Below are 19,265 nucleotides of genomic sequence, written 5' to 3'. Positions count from 1 at the left end.
GCTGAGGTCACAAGTGACAATGGAACAAGAAGCTTGCTTCTGCAGGGGAGCAGATCTTTGCTTAATCTCTTGCACTCCTTTTCCCAGATTAAAATGGAGTTTCCTAAGGCTTTTCTCTTGATCCCACATCTCTGAGTGAACATGCTCTATAGTGGAGGGAGTCCTGTAAGACCTAAAACCCAGTGCCTGCAAAGTAGCATCGCTTTGTGCAGCAATGATCTTGCTGCTACTCAGAGGATTTCTGCAGTGCCCGAGGGCTGGAGCAGCACCTCTGTGCGCTGCCGCTGCTCCCCAAGTGCTGCTGGCCAGCAGGACTGCTCTGTGGTTGAGCCTGGGAGCATCGCTGGCAGCTGTAGGAAGCTGTTCTGTGCCCCTGTGCTGGTGGCAGGCCGGTGCCCACTCAATGCCTCCTCCCAGCAGGACGTTGGAAGGGCTGGATGGGCACTTTGTGCTTTCAGCAGTGACATTTTCCAGGGGACAGAGAGGTGAACAGAAGGGGTAGCTGAAGGGATAGCAGAAGGGATAGCCTTGAGGGCAGGGCTATCTCTGAGTGGGGAGGAGGCAGAGGGCTGCCAGCACAGCCAGACCCTCTTGGCCTTTGGGCACACGTGTGCTGTGAGGGTTGGCTACTGCCAGCCCCATCGCTCCTGGCTGTAGGACTCGTTCAGCCAACTCTTACAGCTCTCCAGGCTCCACATACTGATCCCCAGCATCACGGGGAAGGTAGAGGGCCAAAAAGAATGAGGAAGCCCCCCCACAAGCCCCCACCACAGCAGTGGGCAGACTGACCTCTGTACCTCACTGAGCTAAACTTGAATCCCCACGCATGGGACAGGTTTGTCCACTGCTCCTGTGAAACTCCAAAGCCAACTAAAATCATCTTTTCCCTTCCTAGTACTTCCACAGAATGAAGAGTCTAATTAAAATCTTTCCTTAAACACTAAACAGAGCCTGGCCCACGTTACAAATAACAGCAGGTTTCAGAAGGGTTTACATTAATCTAATGTACTCACTTTATTAACAACAGGAGCATGTTCAAAGGTTTTATAGAAGTCTAAAGCTTCATTAATTCAACTTGATTAAGCTAGATTTAAATTCTACATTTTCTGGTGGTTTCCTTACACTAATTATTCACTTGTAGACTATTTACAACGGGCTTATGTTAGAAAAACGGCTCTAATTAAATAAAAGCAAAGCATTCTCTTTATTAGCCTGTTTCTAAGCACGTACGTGGGAATACTATCAACTCTGGATGACTCCAGGGCTGAAAAAGCATATTAATGCAAAAATAACACAGTGCTGCTGAGGCGGGATCTGAGGGGAGGTTTGTGCCACCCGAAGGCAGTGATGGTGTGTCTCGGTGGATGCGATACACCGCATTTCAGCTCTGCATGGCGCTGAGGCAGCGCTTGGAATTTTGTAGCAAAGCTGCCAATGGGTTCGGGTTACTTTTGTCCCAAATATTCAGCTGAAGCAGCGTTGTCTCGCTCCTGCTCCGAGAGGGGCATCTCTACGGAGGATTAGTTGGTCACGGTCAGATGGGCGTCGTCTCCTTTTCAGGGCAGCACCGACCCTGGAGCAGAGCCGTACATTGCCCTACGTGCAAACTACAGACAGCTGGCAAAACCAGCACAAGCGACAGCGCCCGGCTTCAGCCCGTAGATGTCACGAACCGAGTACGGCCGGAGCTAAGATCTGTCACGGCGTCACCGTAACGTCACTTGGCCACAAAACCCCGCTGCCGGTGCCTATGGAGGCGGGAGGTACCTCGGTCTCCTCGCGCCTCTCTTTCCCGCCGCCATCCCGGCCGTTCCCTCAGGGCGGGGGCGGAGGGTTGAGCTCCCGGCCGACCGTCGCGCGGGGCGGGAGGAGGATCCCCGCTTCTCGAGAGCCGCCCGCCGGGACTTCCCAGACCCGGACCCCGCGAGAGGGCGCTGGCGGGGCCGCGCCGCTTCCCGGGAAGGCTGAAGTTTGAAAAAGTGCCGGTCGTTGGCGGCGCAGCACCGAGCGATGGCGGCGGGGAGCCCGCAGGTGAGCGGCGCGAAGGGCGAGGCGAAACTGAGGCGAGGGGCATCGAGGCGTCCCTCGGCCCCGTCCTGGGGGCTCTCAGGGGGTTTCCCCATCCTCCCGCCTGGGAAACTCGGCTCCGTGCTCCGCCGGAAACCCACGGGAGGGGGCGGTGGGCAGAGAGGATCGCGGCTCTCTCCCAGGAACCGCGCCCTGGGCGCTGCAAGAGGCGGGGGAGGGAGAAGGCAGGCAGGCAGGCAGCCCGCAGCGCCCGGCGCTCCTCGGGGAATCGGGGTCTGTGCTGCGGAAGAAAGCGGGGTCCTCCTCGGAGTGGGAGGGTGTGCGCGGCTCCCCGCTGGGAAAAACACCGTTTTTGGGGTAAGCTCCCCGGCACAGGGGTACAAACTCCTCCTTGAGGCGTTTCGAGCCGAATCTGGACAAGCGGTGATGGAGAGACGGCACAAAGAGCTCTCGGTGCCATTGCTGCGGGTGTGCCCCGTCCTGCAGCCACACGGGATCTCCGCTTGCCAAAAATCTCATCGTTTAGTTTTGGAAAGAGGACCAGCTCCAGGCAGGACTGCAATCGGTTTGTTTTATTTTTTCCAAACCGAGCTGTGTCCTTTTCTTGCAAAGAGTGGTTAACGTGGTCTGCCTGACGCGGGCCTCAGCACGAAGTTGCTGTGGAAGAAGGGATTTAAACTGCTGCGGTGAACACGTGTGTCTGCAGCGGGGATGCTCTCATCACCTCCACCTCCTTACATCAAACTGTAGATCGGTCTCAGTTGGTGGTGTGGCTCTGAAGGACGGCTCTGTGCTGGGCTTTGTGCAGCTGGAGCTGATGGCCGGGCTGGGTAGCGGCCCAAGAGCTGCAATCCAGAGGGCTAAGAGCGACTGGGGCTCTGCTGAAATCTTTGCTGGTTAGGAAGCAGTCTGCATGCTTCAGCACAACCTGAGTGCAGCTGAAGTCCTGGGTGAGCTGTAGCAGGCGAAGGTACCAAAAGTGAGCTAATTTAAGCTAGCTGGGGGTATTTCTGTGCAAGCTGTGGTTGTACGCCTGGATTGTGCTGAAGGGCTGACCTCAGCTGAAGGCTGACCTCTGGGAAGCCAGGAACAGCTGCACGTGGGCTGTGGCGGCATCCCGACACCCCACCGACATTCCTCAGTCAGAATGCAAAATGCATCAACACAAATGCAAAGGCAGCTTTCTTATCCTTCTCAGAATAGAATGTTCTATGTTCCTGGAGCAAACTATATCTATGGTAAGGCATCCTTGCTCTATAGAAGGGTAGTAGGACCCAGTAAAGCCATGCTTACATTCTAATTGTGTTTAGAAAATGAGTGTGGTGCATTCCGTCCAGCTTCTGGCAGAGTGACTTGAAGGGAAGCTGACCTGGCTACTGCCTGGACTGTACCTGTTCTCTGAGCCCCTATCCAGGTTTCTGGACTCGGTACCCTTTGTCAGAACAAATCTTGCATCAGCCACTCATTCTGTTGCTCAGTGCAGATGGAGAGGATGGATTGCTTACCTCCATTTGCATAGTTTGGATGGAAAATAAATCTGCCTGCTTTCCCTGATTTTTTTCTGATTTTTTTTTTTTTTTTTTTTTTTTTTTTTGAGACGTAACCAGCAGATTAATTTTAGTCGCTTTTTACAAACTGGATAAAGAGCTTTTTGATTTTCCAACTTCGAGCTGGTAGAGCCTGAGCCCGTGACTCAGGAACTCCATGATTCAAGTTCTTCCTCGCAAAACCCTGGATGTTTTTCAAAGCTCTGGCTTAGTTCCTGGCTTTACTAACTGGGCGAGAACTTCCTGGACTCAGGATGTTAATCTGAACCTTTTTGTTTTGCTACCAATTAGAACAATTCCTATTATGGCTATAGTGTATCCCTTGCAGACCCAACTTGGTTTTAGGCCAAATTTAAAATAGATTTGTTTTTCCTTTTGGTTCTTTCATTATTTTGCTGTTGGGCTGAAATTGTATTGCGAACTGGTCAAGGATGTTGGTTTGGGTCTTTGAGATGTGTAACAAAATATACAAAGAGTATGATTGAATAATTATTTGTTTCTCTTTGAGTGGCATGGGCTTTGGGTGCACAGCACACTTAAAGTGCAGCAGTGTATGTGAGTAATGCAAAACCAGTATGGTTTATTGTTGGGAATGTGGTCAACCAATTAAAGAATATGAAAGCAAGTCAGGATTCCTGAGTTCTGTCTTTAGTGTGGTTGTGTGGTACCCAGTTGGTTGGCGGAGGGGAGTTTGGCTGTGCAACCATTTCTTTTGCATTTAAGTGGGGAATGTGACCATGCTACATTAAGATATTAAATGCTCTTAATGCCATAAAGCCACTTCTTGTGTAGAAGAGAGAAGCACAGCCTCTTGTTTTCATCTGTTTCTGCAGGTGTTAGGTAGCATCCTTCTGGATAAAGTTTTAAGAGCTGCTGTTTAAATTCAGTGCTTGTTTGGTGAGTGAGATATACTTTAGATGCTTCTGCCTATACTGGGCAGGTTCAAAGGTTCAGAGTTTGTATTCAGAACACCTCTGTCCGGAGCTGCTGCTGAGGCATATCTCAGCAGAACAAGGTGTGTTGAAAACAGTGCAAAACAAAGCCCAGAGCAAATGTGGTGGCTGCGAAATGCAACGCGTTACGTGGCCTTGCTGCCTGTAAACCACAGGTTGAGACAGCAGGCTGCTTCCCTTTTCAGACACAGCTGGAAGTGAAGCTTATTCTTTGCTTGCTCGTTTGTAAGCAACTGCTGTGGGGGTTATGTTTATCTTCTTCATGTGGGAAATGGGCAACAGCTTTGAGTTGATGCGCGGTTGTGACGTTCTGTAACGCCTCTAACAGTTAGTTGTGTGTCTTTGGACACATAATCTGTATTTACTGTATGGTACCAGTAAAACATGATCAGGACAAGGGCAAATATTGGTTAAGCTTTGATACTGTAGGAACAAAGATTTATGTAGCCATTAAATAACCAAAAAGAAAAGTAAGATGGAGGTTTGTTTCCACTATGATTTAAAGCCAAATTACAGCACAGGATGATCAAAATTGCATTTTGTTCTCTGGAATTTGAATCTAAGTCTTGAAAACTTCATGAAAAGATGAGCTTCAGAGTTTGTGCAAACCATTTTCTAAATGAAACGAAAGAGTGGAATCTTATAAGGGTGTTGTTTCATCCTCAAAAAGGAGGTTAAACTGGGTCATTTCTGAAATCCTCTTGCCCAATGCTGCTTGATTGCAGGGCAGCTGTCTCTTGCAGCTGGGCAATGGTGTGAACTTAATGGATCCAAGCTTCCAGCAAAAACTGGAGGGTGAGAAGGAACTGCTTCGTCGTGCTATACAGAAAGAACTGAAAATTAAAGAGGGAGCAGAAAACCTGCGTAAAGCAACAACAGACAGAAAAAATCTTGCTCATATAGAGCACGTGCTGAAATCCTCCAACCGCAAACTAGAGCAACTTCATTGGGAACTTCAGGAGCTGAATGCGAGGATTGTAATAACTGACAAGGAGGACAATAAGACAGGTATGCCATGGGTCACGGCTGAGGGAAAATCTCGTGGTGCTCCAATGCTAGGGGGGATTTTGCCTGTTGGTATTCAGCTGATGAAATAATCTGTGCGGTAAAAGGTTGGGAATGGAGGCAATTGAGGTGAAAGGAGTCAGGCAACATGAGAGATTAGTGTAGAGGGAAGAATGGTGGGCATGAACAATATTTAGGAGCAGGCTGTAGGTGAAATTGGAGGGATCTGAATGGAGTTTCTAGGCAGTTGAACATTTAAGTACATTATGGGATGTGAATGAGTATAAAATTGAAAGAGTGATTGGTAGGAGTAGTTCACTGATAAAAAGAAATACTTAGAAACCTAAGCTTCATTTGAAACAATATTTTGCAGTCAGTTTTGTAGAGAATAGAGACCTTCTTATGTGTTATTTTGTAACTTAACCTTCTTGTGTGGAATCATTTAGAACCATGCAGTGAAAGAACTCAAGAAAAGACAATTAATTGTGTTTATGACATAGTTTGTACAGATGGATCTTTATCTCCTGACCCTTGCCTCTGGGAAAGAAACCCAGATCCCATGGCAAGGAAGGTTGAAGCTCTGAAAAAGCAGCTGCATGTTGAAATGAAAGTCAAGCAAGGAGCTGAGAATATGATCCAGATGTATTCAAGTGCAACATCCAAGGTAAGCAGGAATAAACAACAATTTGGGAATATCGGTTCCTGGAATTAAATATATCTACATTAAATCCATGTACAAACTCTCTCTGGTAGTTGGTGTGTGAAAGAAATTAATCTGTGAAGTGTGCTTGACTGAATCCTAGCTCTGCATTTTGGTGCTCAGCATAGTGACAGCAGTTATGGTACTGCATGGGACAACCAATCATATGAAAGTGTTACAGCAAGTCCAACACATAGATTGCAGGAATTGAGAAGGAATTGGATGGCACAAATATCATTTGTCAAGAGCTTAAGCTAATTATAATTACTGGAGGTTAGGGCAAGGCTTATCTGGAAGGGCATTTTTAGTCCACTTTGGCCCATGGTATGGTTGCCTGTGCCTTTTATGAATCATGTGGTGATTCAGTTTGAATCCATCAAAGACTCCTCGGCCTGTCCTTTCTCTCAAAAACTGAGATAATGATCTCGAAGTCCTTGATCCTCAGCAATGTCTCTTTTACACAGATGCTTAAGTATGCTATTTCGGAGTCGTTTATATGATCCTTATTGCAGGTAGCATCTCACTCCTTAGCTGAACACATCGCCATAATCTAGTTTTAATGATCACGGTCCTTCCTCTGCACATGCTTTCTGTTTGGCAGGAGCGGAAGCTGCTGGCTACAGCTAAGCAGATGCTTCAGGATAGTAAGACAAAGATTGAAATTATCCGCATGCACATCGTGAAGGTATCTCAGTCAGCAGGAGGGATGGAAGATACGGTGGATCCAGCAGGTAGGGTGTGTTAAGTAAAAGATGTGGCCGAAGCCTTAAGATCCAGAATAGTCTATTTTGAGCCTCACTGTGTTTTATCTCCCAAATACCCAGTGAAGCTGGGAGCCACCATCAATGCTGCGGAGCTGCGCATTGAGGAGCTGAGGCATCGTCTGCGCATTGAAGCTGCTGTAGCTGAGGGGGCAAAAAATGTGCTGAAGATCCTGGGAGGGAGTCGGGTACAAGATCGCAAATTTTTGGCCGAGGTAAGCGCTTATTCGGGTCTTCATAAAGAGCAGTTTCATGCCTCAACACCAGTGATTTAGCCTGAATGAGCAGAACTAACCATAAGTTGTGAATTTGGCAAATTCCTGACTGTGAGAACAGACTGTTTGGGATCACTTTCTCTTCCAGGGATGAAATTCCTTGCTTTGGTGAAACTACTTAGAAACTACTTAGACACCGATGGGGCAGTCAGGATCTGTTGGAAAATATTCCCTCAAGTTCTTTAAGATGTTATCAGCACGTTTTTTGAGACCAACTCTAGCTGTTCATAAAGGGACAGTAGTACCTGGACTGGAGCTGTTCCTTTGAAAACTTCTGCCTGCTTTCTGTTCTGCTTCATATTGCTAGGCTCAGGGTCGTTTGCAAGAGTCCTCTCAGAAGATTGACCTGCTGCGCTTGTCCTTGGAACGTCAGCTTAGTGGGCTTTCTCCAGATCACCCAAAACGAGCACTCATCAAGCAGGAATTAGTGAATACCTCTTCCCTGGGAGCTCAGCATGGCATTATCCATCCCACTTCAGTCATCAAACCTACAGCCCTTACAGGTACGTAAATCCTGCGTGGCATCTTGTTGTGGAGAAGATGAAATTAAAAATGAGTTGCATTTCTTCTACTAGTTGTAATGCCTCTTGTTATGTGGACGTTTGATCTTCTGTGAATGAGACTTTTTTCTCCTATGCTACTAAAAGCTTTCTGATCGTATGAGTTAGTAGTTGATTAATATATTAAATATATTTCCTCTATTAAATAGGATTTTGGACTTGTTAATCTCTGTATATTGCTTCCAACTGGACTGTTCTGTGCTCTGTTATTCTAACCTGTGGTAGATTTAAGCTATATTAGCCAAAGAATAATGAATCTGAGAAATTCTTGGATCTGTATGAGGATAGATTAACTGGAATCGCTGTTGTCTTTTATGGAATAACATTCTTTACTCTCCTCAAATTCCTCAGGAACGCTGGAAGTGAGACTGATGGGATGTCAGGATTTACTGGAAAATGTTCCTGGCCGTTCCAGGGTGGCTGGTTCTTCTCCCATCTGCGGCAGCCCGGGCGACTTGAAGTCCTTTTCCCTAACAAGAGTTGGCCTGGGTATCCATGGTCGTGGTGTTGCAGGAAAGTACCTGCGAAACGAAGAGCTGTGTAGTGAGTATGAGGCTCCTTGCTGGGATGTGAGTGGCACTTGGGGGCAAGGGGCTTCTCTTCTGAGTACTGCATTATCCTTGTACAAGGCTGCAAAACTAAGTCACGTTGTATCTAATCCTCCAGGCTATCTCCAGGAAATTATATTTGGTTGAGACAGTCACCTTCAGCATGAGAGATTTATCTTTAGTTCTATAGCAGTGTACAAGACTGTAATCCACATTTTCTCCTTTGTCCAGATGAAGTCCTTGCTGTGCTCAAAGTGGACAATAAAGTTGTAGGCCAAACAAACTGGGGGCCAGTAAATAACCAGGCATGGGACCAGAGCTTTGTCATCGAGCTAGACAGGGTAAGATGGCTTAAGTTTTCCTGAGTTGTGTTTGTTTTTCCATTTCACCTTACTCAATTTGCTCGTTTAGTTGCAATTCCATTTGATTGGCACTGTCTCCATGTCCTCTCATGTACCAGTTATCTTAGTCTTCCCCTCAAGGCAGTGCATCTCTGGAAGAAATTCAGCCTGAACAACATCTGTTGTCCTTTGTTCTGTATCTAAGCAGTTTTATTTTATCTTACTAGCAAATTGACTCTAAGAAAGATTCCTGAAATGTGGAGCAAAAGCAGCCATCTCCGAAAGGTTTTGTAGCTGGGAAGATCTGAAAATGTCAGAGGCAGAGGGGGAGCAGAAGGATGAACAAGTTTCTTATGCACAATGTCTAGTTAACCAAATTTAACAGCAGCGTGTGTGTGGCTCATTCGGATCGTGGGGCAGCACGTAACTCTTCTGCTGTTTTGTCTCCACCACCCACCACCCATTCCCTCTAGTCTCGTGAACTCGAAATTTCAATTTACTGGAGAGACTGGAGAGAACTGTGTGCAGTGAAGTTCTTGCGTTTGGATGATTTCCTTGATAATGAACGCCATGGGATGTGCCTCTTGCTTGAACCCCAAGGGATGCTTTTTGCAGAGGTAGAAATGTCAACTTTTTGTTTCTTTTTCAGAGAAATCTGTCAGTTCAGGCTGCCTGCCCTGAGAGCAGCTGTTCAACCCAGTATACAAGGAACAGAAGGAGTAATAATCTAGAAGGGTAGAGTGACACCTGAAATACTTCTCCATCAATATCACACATGAATAAGGAGCAACATGATATTATAAGGCATACCCTGAAGTGACACTTCAGCTACTCCTCTGTGCTTATGTGTGTGCACTGTGAAAACCATTGTTTTTGTATTTGCTTTCATTATGAGTCATTGGTGACACTTTAGTTAGACGTAGGGCTTAATGGTCAGGTTTGAATTACACAGGCTATAGAATCAGAGTTCAATATCCCCTCTGGGTATACTTATTTTACCATCTTTCTGAAGTTAGTAATAAAAGTTAAATGCTATCCGTGAAGAGATCATCCAGATAATCCTTTACGTGCTACAGTGCTTTTTTGTTTGTGTTGTGATGAAAGATTCCATGCTTAACTTTCCACAAGCAGGATCTTGACCTTATGGACCAAAATTTACCTCCTGTCCTTTGTGTTTAGTGGTTGACTTTTTTTTTTTTTTTTTTAATATAATTTTTGTGCCATGGGTTGCTACTTTTTTTTTTTTTTTTCTCACCTTACAAATGGCTGAATTATAAAGCAGCTTTTAATGTATAGTTTTGAGTTAGATTAATTTTATTTAGGATATGAATTGGTCTCAAGTTTTTGGGTTTTCTTCATTCCAAGACACCAAAAATTCCAACCACAGTTGAAATAGCAGATGTTTAGACAGGGAAGCTAGAATAACATGATCTGGAATCTGTGGGAGTGATTCCTAGCTTACCAAAAATATATGAATGGAGAATTTGATGAGAGAGCATGTGTGCACGTTTGCATTCGCAGTGTAAATGCACTATTTTGAAAAATCCCCTTTGCCTCTCTGACAGGTGATGTTCTGTAATCCTGTCATTGAGAGAAAGCCAAAGCTGCAGCGACAGAAGCGTATTTTCCCCAAACAGAAAGGTGAGCTCCTCTAGAACTGAAAGGGAACTGACTATCTGGGGTGTGTGGGTGAGGGCAGGAGTTTGCACAACTAGTCTGCCATGCGCTCCTATCTCATTAACTTTGTGAGACACGTTAAAATGCTTGCTAATTACTGTGTGTGAGTAGGTGGATTTCATTATTATGTTATAATTTCAGTCACAAAGAGCTCAAGCTGTCTGGTTGCAGCATAGTGTATAATGTGATATTTTTGCACTGTTTCTATTCACAGTTACCAGTGTTAGGAAGATACAATTACTACTATTTAACAGACTTCCTAGCAAGATCTAGCACTTGAGCTGTATTAATTTGCCCAGCAATGTTGTTACTGAGGAAAGGACAGGTATTGGAAAACTTCCTGGAAAGATCTAAATCATAGAAGACTGTAACATGAACAGGCTACTGATTGTCAAGGCTTTGGAACTGGCATCAGACTAGGGACTGGAATAACTCACATACTTTCTTTTTAGTCTGCAACTTTTTTTTTTCCATGAAGCTGAGTAAGGTAAGATTTTACATACAGAGGATTCTTGGCAGTGGGGGTAAACTTGATTTTATATTTATGGAGGTGGTAAAAATAATAAAAGGGTCCCAAAAGCTTTATACTGTTTCTGAGATATTTTCAGAAGCTTTCTGTTAACAGGCTGAGTGATTAAAATACAGTGTACAAATAGAAGAAAACTTGGCTTAAAATAAAATAATAAAAAAATATATTTTATGAAGCTTCTGTTTGAGGGTTGTTATGATGTTATATGGATCTACTTCATCATCATGATTAGGCTTCATTCCCTAAAAGAAAGCTCATTCTCTGCAGAGTGCATTTCCATTTTCTCGGTAAGCCCACGGGTGTTGGGGTGATAATGGTAATCTAACAGTTCATCAGACTGCAATCTGTACGTTGTAATCTCAGCAATGTTTTAACCATGATACCTTCAGGGAAAGAATTTCTCCGAGCTCCTCAAATGAACATCAGTGTTGCTGCTTGGGGTCGCCTGATGATGAGCTTCCTCCCTCCATGTAGTTCCATTAGCACTCTGAGTCCCCCACTTCATGATTCCATGAATGCAGATTTCTCTCCAGTTCCTCTACAGAATCATGTTAACTCAATAACCAAGCTGAGTAGGTAAGTCATGTTCTGAGTATTGCTGTATGACAGTCTGGAATGGGCATAGAATACACCTTAAAATTTTATTGCACCTTACTGAGGTGAAAAAATATATTAATATGAAAGTTGTATCTGTAGAACTTAATTCAGGATTTTAAGAAAAGCTGATGCTGCCTGAAATGAAGTGGGCTTGGTGGGCTGCTCAGCGTTCTGTGGTTCCTCCTGATTTATTGTTGGCAGCTGAACCAATTTCCAAAATCACCGTCCCAATAAGCAGCGTGCTCCAGAGCAAGGGGAATTTCAGCAACTTTGTTTTCCTCTGCAGTGAGAACTGTGGGTATAGAAGTGGCCATAACTAAGCACTATGATGCAGAAAACAAGAACGCAGATATTCAAAAGTAACATGAGTCGAATCATCAACAACTTAATAGATAGTTTTCCTTTATGTAGAAGAGCATATTTCTTGTTGATGTTTCACACACTTGTGGTGTGAACCAAATGGTCCTCTTGTCCACTGAATTGGCCTGAAATACACTTTGCTTACATGTTAAAGGTGATATATTTGTGTTTCCATATAATGCTCTGTTCTAAGGCAATCTCTTCTATTTTTTTCTTACAAACTCAGTGACTTTCCTGTGGCAAAACTTACATATGATGATGAAGCACCACCCAAGCCTCCACGTCTCTTTCTGATGGCCAAGTCCAAAGAACCAACACCATCTCCTGCAGATTCTCCGGTAATCTGTGCCAATAGGGAGACTTTTATTTGTTGGTTGATATTCTTTCAGGGCCCAATTCTAATTTATTTTATTACTGGAGAAATTACCTGTACTTTTGACAGTTGTCTCCTCATCAGCTGAGCTGATTGGTCTCCAAGGTTTCAGAGCCCAGTAAGTTATTCTGGCATGGAGTCTTCACAAAAGTCTTGCAGCTCTTCTTTAGTTACATTGCTTTTCTTGCAAAATGAGAGGTAGGTCAGCACTGGCAATTCAGGGCAGAAGTACCCAATAGATATCTATGAATGAAAAATAGGGTTCAACAGGCTTTTAGGACCAGATGAAAATGTTAAAGAAATTGGGCAAAAAGAGGGAAAAGCTCTCATTTACTGAGAAAAAGGAACAGGAAAATTGCTCTGAGTGATATAATGCGTAATGACTTGTGTTCAACCATGTTAATCCATTTCTTCTTTGGCTTTGAAAATAGAGGGGTCTGCATTCTCTAATCACTGTGGTTCTTTTAGACACTTGAAATGTCTTTTTTTTTTTTTTTTCTATAAAGAAAATGTTTTTTCCTAGACTTTTTAAAGCATACATGATAGCAGTTTTGTGTAACCACAGACAACCTTTGTTGTGATGCTGCTTTCCTCCAAGCAGAAGCGATGACCAAATACTTGTCATGTCGTATTGTTACACCAGAGGAAATTTGGATCAGGGTGTCTACACCTGATTTGGTGATTCCAGAGAATTACATTCTGCAACTTTCTCTCTGTTCCTAGTGTCTGAAGAGGCTGCATGTAGAGGAGAAGACTTGCAGCTCTGCTTTAACAGAATTTGCAATCCAGGCATCTCCAAGGTAACAGTGGGCAGCATGAGATGTCTTGGGTCACAGATTAAAGAAGCACTGGGCTGAAATTTCTGAGCATAGAGTACAAAAATTCTACTTAAGATATGCTTTGGTTTCTCAGCAGCAGATTCTCAGTGCTGTTTGTGGGCAATACCATGAAAAGTCTGCTCTAAACTTTGCTTCTCCAAGCGTCTGCTAGCCCTTGCTTGCTCATTAAATCCCATTACTTAGCCTATTAATAGACTTTACAGCATAATAACCGATGTTAGTGGGAACAAAAGTCACTTCACTGTCTTCCAGTGCTTCCTTGTGTTAAAATTTTACAGTACAGTGCATTTAGACACACCAAAGTAGAATTGTAAGAAATGTATTTCAGAAACACTCGTTTCTGAACTCTCTGGAAACTCTCATTTCCTTCATTTCACTCTCAGGAGGAGTATAGAGCATCTGCTACCTTTTAAAGGTGATCCTGGTGTAAAGCTTTTGAGGGGTGGGTGTTTTGTTTTTTAAATTATTTCCAAGCAATTCTGTGGTCTGAGTTTCCTTGGTAACACCTTGTAGCTGATGTAATGTTCTATAGAATCTCTTTTTTTATTTCCCTAGCAACATCTTATGTCTGTTGTCTCCCTTTGTTTCATTTCCAATTCCTGTTTGAGAACTTCTCTTCTTATTCCCTTGTCCTCCTGGCACTTGACACACATGTTCATGGCTGGTTGTCACAGGCACTGATGAGCCTGCTGAAAGGAGTGTTGGCAAATCTGAATTTTACTCTCCCAAGGATGGGGGATGTGGGAGAACTCATCTTGTTATGAGAAGTACACTTCAGTGGCAGAACAGCAGGCCTAACCTCAGGATTTCAGCCGAGGTGGCAGCTGTTCACCTTGCCTTTTGCTGTACTGAGCTTCTTTAACACAAATGCACACTCATCTGCATTCTGTTTCTGCATCTTTTGTTTATTGTCTCAGCAAATCTTGTTTGTTTGTCTTCAGGAAAGGGGCTGTTCATCTTGAGGATTTTCACTGCATCGCCATGCTGGGACGTGGCCATTTTGGGAAGGTAGTGTAGAAGTGCTTTCTTTATGAAGGGCTGTAGGGCTGCTGTTGTGAAGGTGGGCCTCTGCCTCAGAGTCTGAATAGAAATGTTGCAGAGATTTGTTGCACTGCGGATGTACAAAGCAAAACCACAAGCAGCTGGTGCTCTTGATAACAGCCAAAAGTCCTGAAGATTTGTGGCTTCAAAACACGGAGGAAACCCTCCAGGGAGTGCCAAACTATCTAATAGAGCACAGTGTTACCACTCTTTCCATTATCACTGTGATCATTGGTGGAATAGTGTGATTCCCACAAAGTGTGCGTACAGGTCCTTGCTGTAAGAGTATTGAGGTGCTTTTAAAACACAGGACCAGCTGCAATACTGCTGTTTCTGAACAGACCATAACTCACAGTGATGTCTTTCTGGACTGCAGCAGCTCCAGGAGTAGGGAAAAAGAGCTCCATTTTTGGAGCTGCTTGAGCCTGTTTTAAGAATGGCTGTTTGAAGTGGATGGAAATAGGTTCTGTCAGTGGGAGTCAAAGTAATCCAACAAAGAAATAACAATTTGTTTGGAGTACAGCATTTTTGTTGTCTTTCAGGTACTGTTGGCCCAATACAAAGCAAATGGGAAGCTGTATGCTATCAAAGCCTTGAAGAAAAAAGATATCATCAGGAGAGATGAAATTGATAGGTGAGCTTTGTGGTACAATTGCCAATGATACATTATCACATCTGTAATCTGTAGGTATGACGTATACTAGTTTTAGTACTATTAATGTTTTGGATGACCTTAAGGCTGGGGTATCTAAAATCAGGAATAAAGGAACTTACAACAGCTCTACTTTCTAGCTTCTGGTGCAATAATACACACCTGAAGAGCAATCTAAAATTCAAGGCTTGGAAGCATATAAGACAAATATTGTAATAACCACACTTTTTATTTCCATATCATAAGAGGTAAAGATTTTCATCTTCATTCTGTCTTTCTTGAAACAGGTTTTTCTGCCAAATTTTAACACTGACATTTTAATTCTTTGAATCCTGGCAGCTTGAACTGTGAGAAGCGAATATTTGAGGTGGTCAATTCTTCTGATCATCCATTCCTTGTGAACATGTTTGCATGTTTCCAAACACCTCATCATGCTTGTTTTGTGATGGAATACACTCCAGGAGGTGATCTTATGATGCGCATACATGAAGATGTTTTTGCAGAGCATACAGCACAGTGAGTTACCATTAGCCTAGTTTCCAGGCATTGTAAGTGTTTAACTTGGTTCTCATATATTTTTCCTGATAACTGTTCCTCTTTGCTAGGTTTTACACAGCCTGCGTAGTCTTGGGACTCCAATTTCTGCATGAGAAGAAAATTGTTTATAGGTAATGCAGTGAAAAATCAAATATAAGACAGTTTAGCAACTTGAAAGTTTATTTTTTCCTGTAGCTATATCTCTGGAGCTGTCTTGCTGAGGTCTCTAGTCTTTGTCTTTATTTTCCCCATCTCTAAGCTGCTTTGTGAGGCTTTCATTAAGAGGAAAACATCACTAAGTTGAGGGGAATCTTCCTAATAATATGTGTTTTAAAGTGAATGTAGAGTAGTTGTAGTTGTAGATACGTACTCTTTTTATGAACATCTGGTTTCTGCCTCATGCAAAAGAGTCTGTTGGATGGCGGTCCTCAGACTTCATCCACCATTTTCTTCACCCCCTTCTTTGCTTACAGGGACCTGAAATTGGATAATCTGCTTTTAGATGCTGAAGGATTTGTGAAGATTGCAGATTTTGGACTGTGTAAGGAAGGTGAGTTCCTTTGATGAAGCCAATATTTAAGCATCAGAACAAAGTTTAGGGTCTGGGCTTTGGTAAGGTGTTCACAAATATGAGTGCCAGGTGGCTGTATGTAACTTCATCTCCACTTAAAATAAACATGTATTCATCTCCACTTAAAAATAAACAAATGTTACCTGTCTGCCCATGATGAACTTGGAAAGAGTGCCCTTTGCTCTTCAGGTATCTTGTGAAGGAGTTTACAGTGTCCTTCTCTGCTGAAAGAAGCAAGGACATAAGATGCTACAGGATATGTACTTAAGTAAATGAACAGTGGAATCTGCAGGTTTTCTTGATTGAGTTGCTTATTTAAGCATTGTCTGAGTTGCTATTCAGAGTTGTTGGGGATCTGAGGTATCATACATTCTCATTAGTATTTGCAAGCACTGATGAGAGCCCTTGCATGGTTAACAACAAATCATCAAGAGGAAATCTATTGCTTTCAGAAGATGAAACTGCATGAGATCTGTTCAGAAGCGTGTGCTGGATTTGACAAGAGTGTTCTTGTCCTGCAGGAATAGGTTTTGGAGACCGCACAAACACCTTCTGTGGTACTCCTGAATTCCTGGCTCCAGAAGTCCTCACAGACATCTCATACACTCGGGCAGTAGACTGGTGGGGACTGGGTGTGCTCATTTATGAGATGCTTGTTGGTGAGGTAAGACCACGTATCTCTTAGAGAATCTCATCACGCAGTGTTGGGCAGAGCAGTATCTGATCACCTGAGATAAAATTTTGATGAAAGTAGCCAACTATGTATTAGTTATTAATAATACTGTGGTATTTAGATAATTTTTCTGTGCTTGCCAAAGAATAATTGATCTCTACAACTCCTCACTATTCTCATTCCTGTATATGAGCAAGGAATGGATGCCATGTATGTTAAATTAAAAATTGTCACAATTGCAGTCACCATTTCCTGGAGATGATGAGGAAGAAGTCTTTGATAGCATTGTCAATGATGAAGTCCAGTATCCACGATTCCTTTCATCAGAGGCACTTTCTATAATCCGTAAGGTAATGGCTTTGAGGGGTCTCTGGGTGCCTGAGGAATTTGTATTTTGCCATAAGTAAAATTACATGGATTAAAGAAACACTTAAAATTTATGTATACTTTTCCTTCTCTTTACATGAATGCTGTTCTTCAGCTTGAGAATGAATAAGGCAGCTTCTCACTGAGGTGTGTTGCTGCAAACTCTGAAATAGTGAAGTGTTGATTCAAAGACAGAGGCACTGGAGTCATTTGCTGAAAGTGGCTTGATTTGATTGTTTGAATGTAACCTGGTAGTTACAGGTGCACAGTTAAGATGAGATTCTACACCCAGTTTGTACTGCGCATGTCACTGACAAGTTGTTCACAAGGAGCTATGTCTGAGCTATTACTAGCAGTTTGACTTTGCTGCAGAGAAAGTGAATGAGAAAATACTGAGGAGCTGGTTCATCTCTTTCAGTTTTTAATCTTTGGAATGTTTGTTTTGTCCATCTTTGTTCCAGTTATTTAATTCTGAACTGATCTTTCCTGCAGCTTCTTCGAAAGTGTCCAGAGCGTAGACTGGGAGCAGGGGAAAAAGATGCAGAAGAGATTAAAATCCAGCCCTTTTTTAAGGTAGGAATTCACTTTATTCCTCCTCCTTAGCTCTTGTATTTGAGATGAGAGTGGTTTGCTTTCTGCTGGTACGGAGGCAAATTTCCATTATTTATCAGTGAGATCTTAGTGGCAGCTTCTGTTGCATCTCATTGCTCTATTCAGGCATTAGTGTTTTAATTCATGTTGGCAATGGCACCCCTAAGTGTGTTTTCTGGGCTCTGTAAGCTTCCAGGACCAGCTTGTTATTCCAGATTGTGCTGCTTCTATGTATGAATATATATTTCTTTTAAGCTATCACCAAATACTGTTATAAATCAAACTGCAGCAGGCAAAGTTGTGGTCTAGTGATGACAGATATTGCCATCCAGTCCAGTTGGTGGCCCCTACATTTGCAGAATATACAAGAATCCTAAGAGAAGTTGGGGTTAAAGACACATTTGGTCAGTGGCATATGTTTGCTCTAGGCAAAGGTGTTAGCATTCCTCCAGGTGCTGTTGAATCTCTGTACTACCTGCCCTGCACCAACCACATTGTTTGCTTTGCCATGTTTTTTCCCTTCATTTTAACTTCACGTTTCATAAACAATGTCAGCCTGGCCTGTTCACTTCCTTTTCTTACAGGAAATGGATTGGGATGCTTTGTATGCCAGGACTCTGAAGCCCCCTTTTGTGCCCACTCTAAAAGATCCAACAGACATTAGCAACTTCGATGAAGAGTTTACATCACAGAAGCCAATTCTGACTCCTCCAGAGGAGGTTGCTCTCCTAACCCGTAAGGAGCAGGCTGTCTTCAAGGACTTTGACTTTGTCTCCAAACACCTTTTGTATGCTTGATTCCTGTGCTTAAGAAGCATGAACAAATAAATTGTTACCATCTTGAGAGGGCGTAGAGAGGACTTGGCATGGGCAAAGGCAAAGTCAACAAACTTCATGGAAGGGGTACTGGTGAAGTGCTCTGCAAGCTGTTACTCTGCTGTGCTTTTTTCAGCCTCGCTTGCTGGAGGAGTACTGGATGTGAGTTACCTTTGAGAAGTTCACTTTTGACTGGATGTGTCTTCTGCTGCCACTGAATATGTATATATAGTAATTTGGAATTTAATCTGAACTTAATTTAATGATTTAATGCATCCTCTCTGCCTCCCAGGTTACTCCTTACAAAAAGCCAAAGGAATGCAGCTCTTTTGGGTTACATAATAGCAGGGAGAATGGGCACTTCTCTCCTGTTTTCTAGAGGAGATATGCAGTGCTCCTTTGTAATGATTTTATTCCTGTTGCCACTCGTGTATGGCAGAGAAGGAATGGATTTTAACACAACTGAGGTAATGATGTTTGAGTTTGGTAATGATCCCAGTGATGTATCTTAAGTAAAAACAAAACTGTTTATGCTTCTTTCAGGATGTGAAATCATAGATATGGATTTTAATAACATAAAGAAGCCACCATTTTGCACATGCTTTCTTTTCTTTTCTTTTTTTCTTTTTTTTAAATAAAGATACTATTCCTTATAATGAAGTCTCAGCTTTCCATCTCCTTGGTGTTAGGTGAATGTTTCAGATCACTGCTACCCATACTAAACTCAATAGACAGGATTTTATTTTTTCTGTAAATGTCATGGTAGTATTTTTCTTCCTTCCTTCCATCCCAAGTTGTCTGTGTACGTATTGCATGGTAAGCTCAGCTGTCACATCCCAATGCTTGCAGTCAAGTTGTCTATCTGCAGTAGTTCATCAATGTGTATATCCTGTATCTTTTTTGGAATAGTTAAATATTGACAGTGT

At 43.1% G+C, this 19,265-nt stretch overlaps 1 protein-coding gene across 3 annotated transcripts; it reads left to right on the top strand.

Moving 5' to 3' along the window:
- Window positions 1–1,931: 1,931 nt before the first annotated feature.
- PKN3 (protein kinase N3) lies at window positions 1,932–19,263 on the top strand. Of its 3 annotated transcripts, none has more exons than XM_042878770.1 (22): window positions 1,932–2,031; window positions 5,254–5,536; window positions 6,034–6,197; window positions 6,835–6,964; window positions 7,058–7,209; window positions 7,577–7,772; window positions 8,181–8,372; window positions 8,609–8,718; window positions 9,192–9,335; window positions 10,284–10,359; window positions 11,314–11,500; window positions 12,108–12,219; window positions 12,978–13,054; window positions 14,035–14,101; window positions 14,677–14,768; window positions 15,126–15,302; window positions 15,392–15,454; window positions 15,797–15,873; window positions 16,416–16,558; window positions 16,810–16,917; window positions 17,426–17,506; window positions 18,109–19,263. In XM_042878770.1, the coding sequence occupies exons 1-22, from the start codon at window positions 2,011–2,013 to the stop codon at window positions 18,319–18,321; spliced, it is 2,865 nt and encodes a 954-aa protein (XP_042734704.1). In that variant the 5' UTR covers window positions 1,932–2,010; the 3' UTR covers window positions 18,322–19,263. The 3 variants fall into 3 exon arrangements, with proteins under 3 accessions (XP_042734704.1, XP_042734705.1, XP_042734706.1); XM_042878771.1 differs by having other exon boundaries at window positions 1,949–2,031; window positions 5,272–5,536; XM_042878772.1 differs by having other exon boundaries at window positions 2,011–2,031; window positions 5,259–5,536.
- The last annotated feature ends 2 nt before the right edge of the window (window positions 19,264–19,265 follow it).

This window comes from Lagopus leucura, unplaced genomic scaffold (genome assembly GCF_019238085.1).
Source record: "Lagopus leucura isolate 7727_CA_CO unplaced genomic scaffold, USGS_WTPT01 Super-Scaffold_100022, whole genome shotgun sequence".
Classification (NCBI taxonomy): domain Eukaryota; kingdom Metazoa; phylum Chordata; class Aves; order Galliformes; family Phasianidae; genus Lagopus; species Lagopus leucura.
Note: the sequence above shows the minus strand (reverse complement) of the source record. Positions and strands in the feature narration are given on the sequence as shown.

What these genes read in the sequence shown, in the direction of transcription:
- PKN3 (XM_042878770.1), top strand. Translation starts at nt 2,011, where the DNA reads ATGGCGGCGGGGAGCCCGCAG. An exon ending in TATTTTCCCCAAACAGAAAG is followed by an intron (nt 10,360 to 11,313) that starts GTGAGCTCCTCT and finishes TGATACCTTCAG; the next exon opens with GGAAAGAATTTCTCCGAGCT. An exon ending in CATCTCCTGCAGATTCTCCG is followed by an intron (nt 12,220 to 12,977) that starts GTAATCTGTGCC and finishes CTCTGTTCCTAG; the next exon opens with TGTCTGAAGAGGCTGCATGT.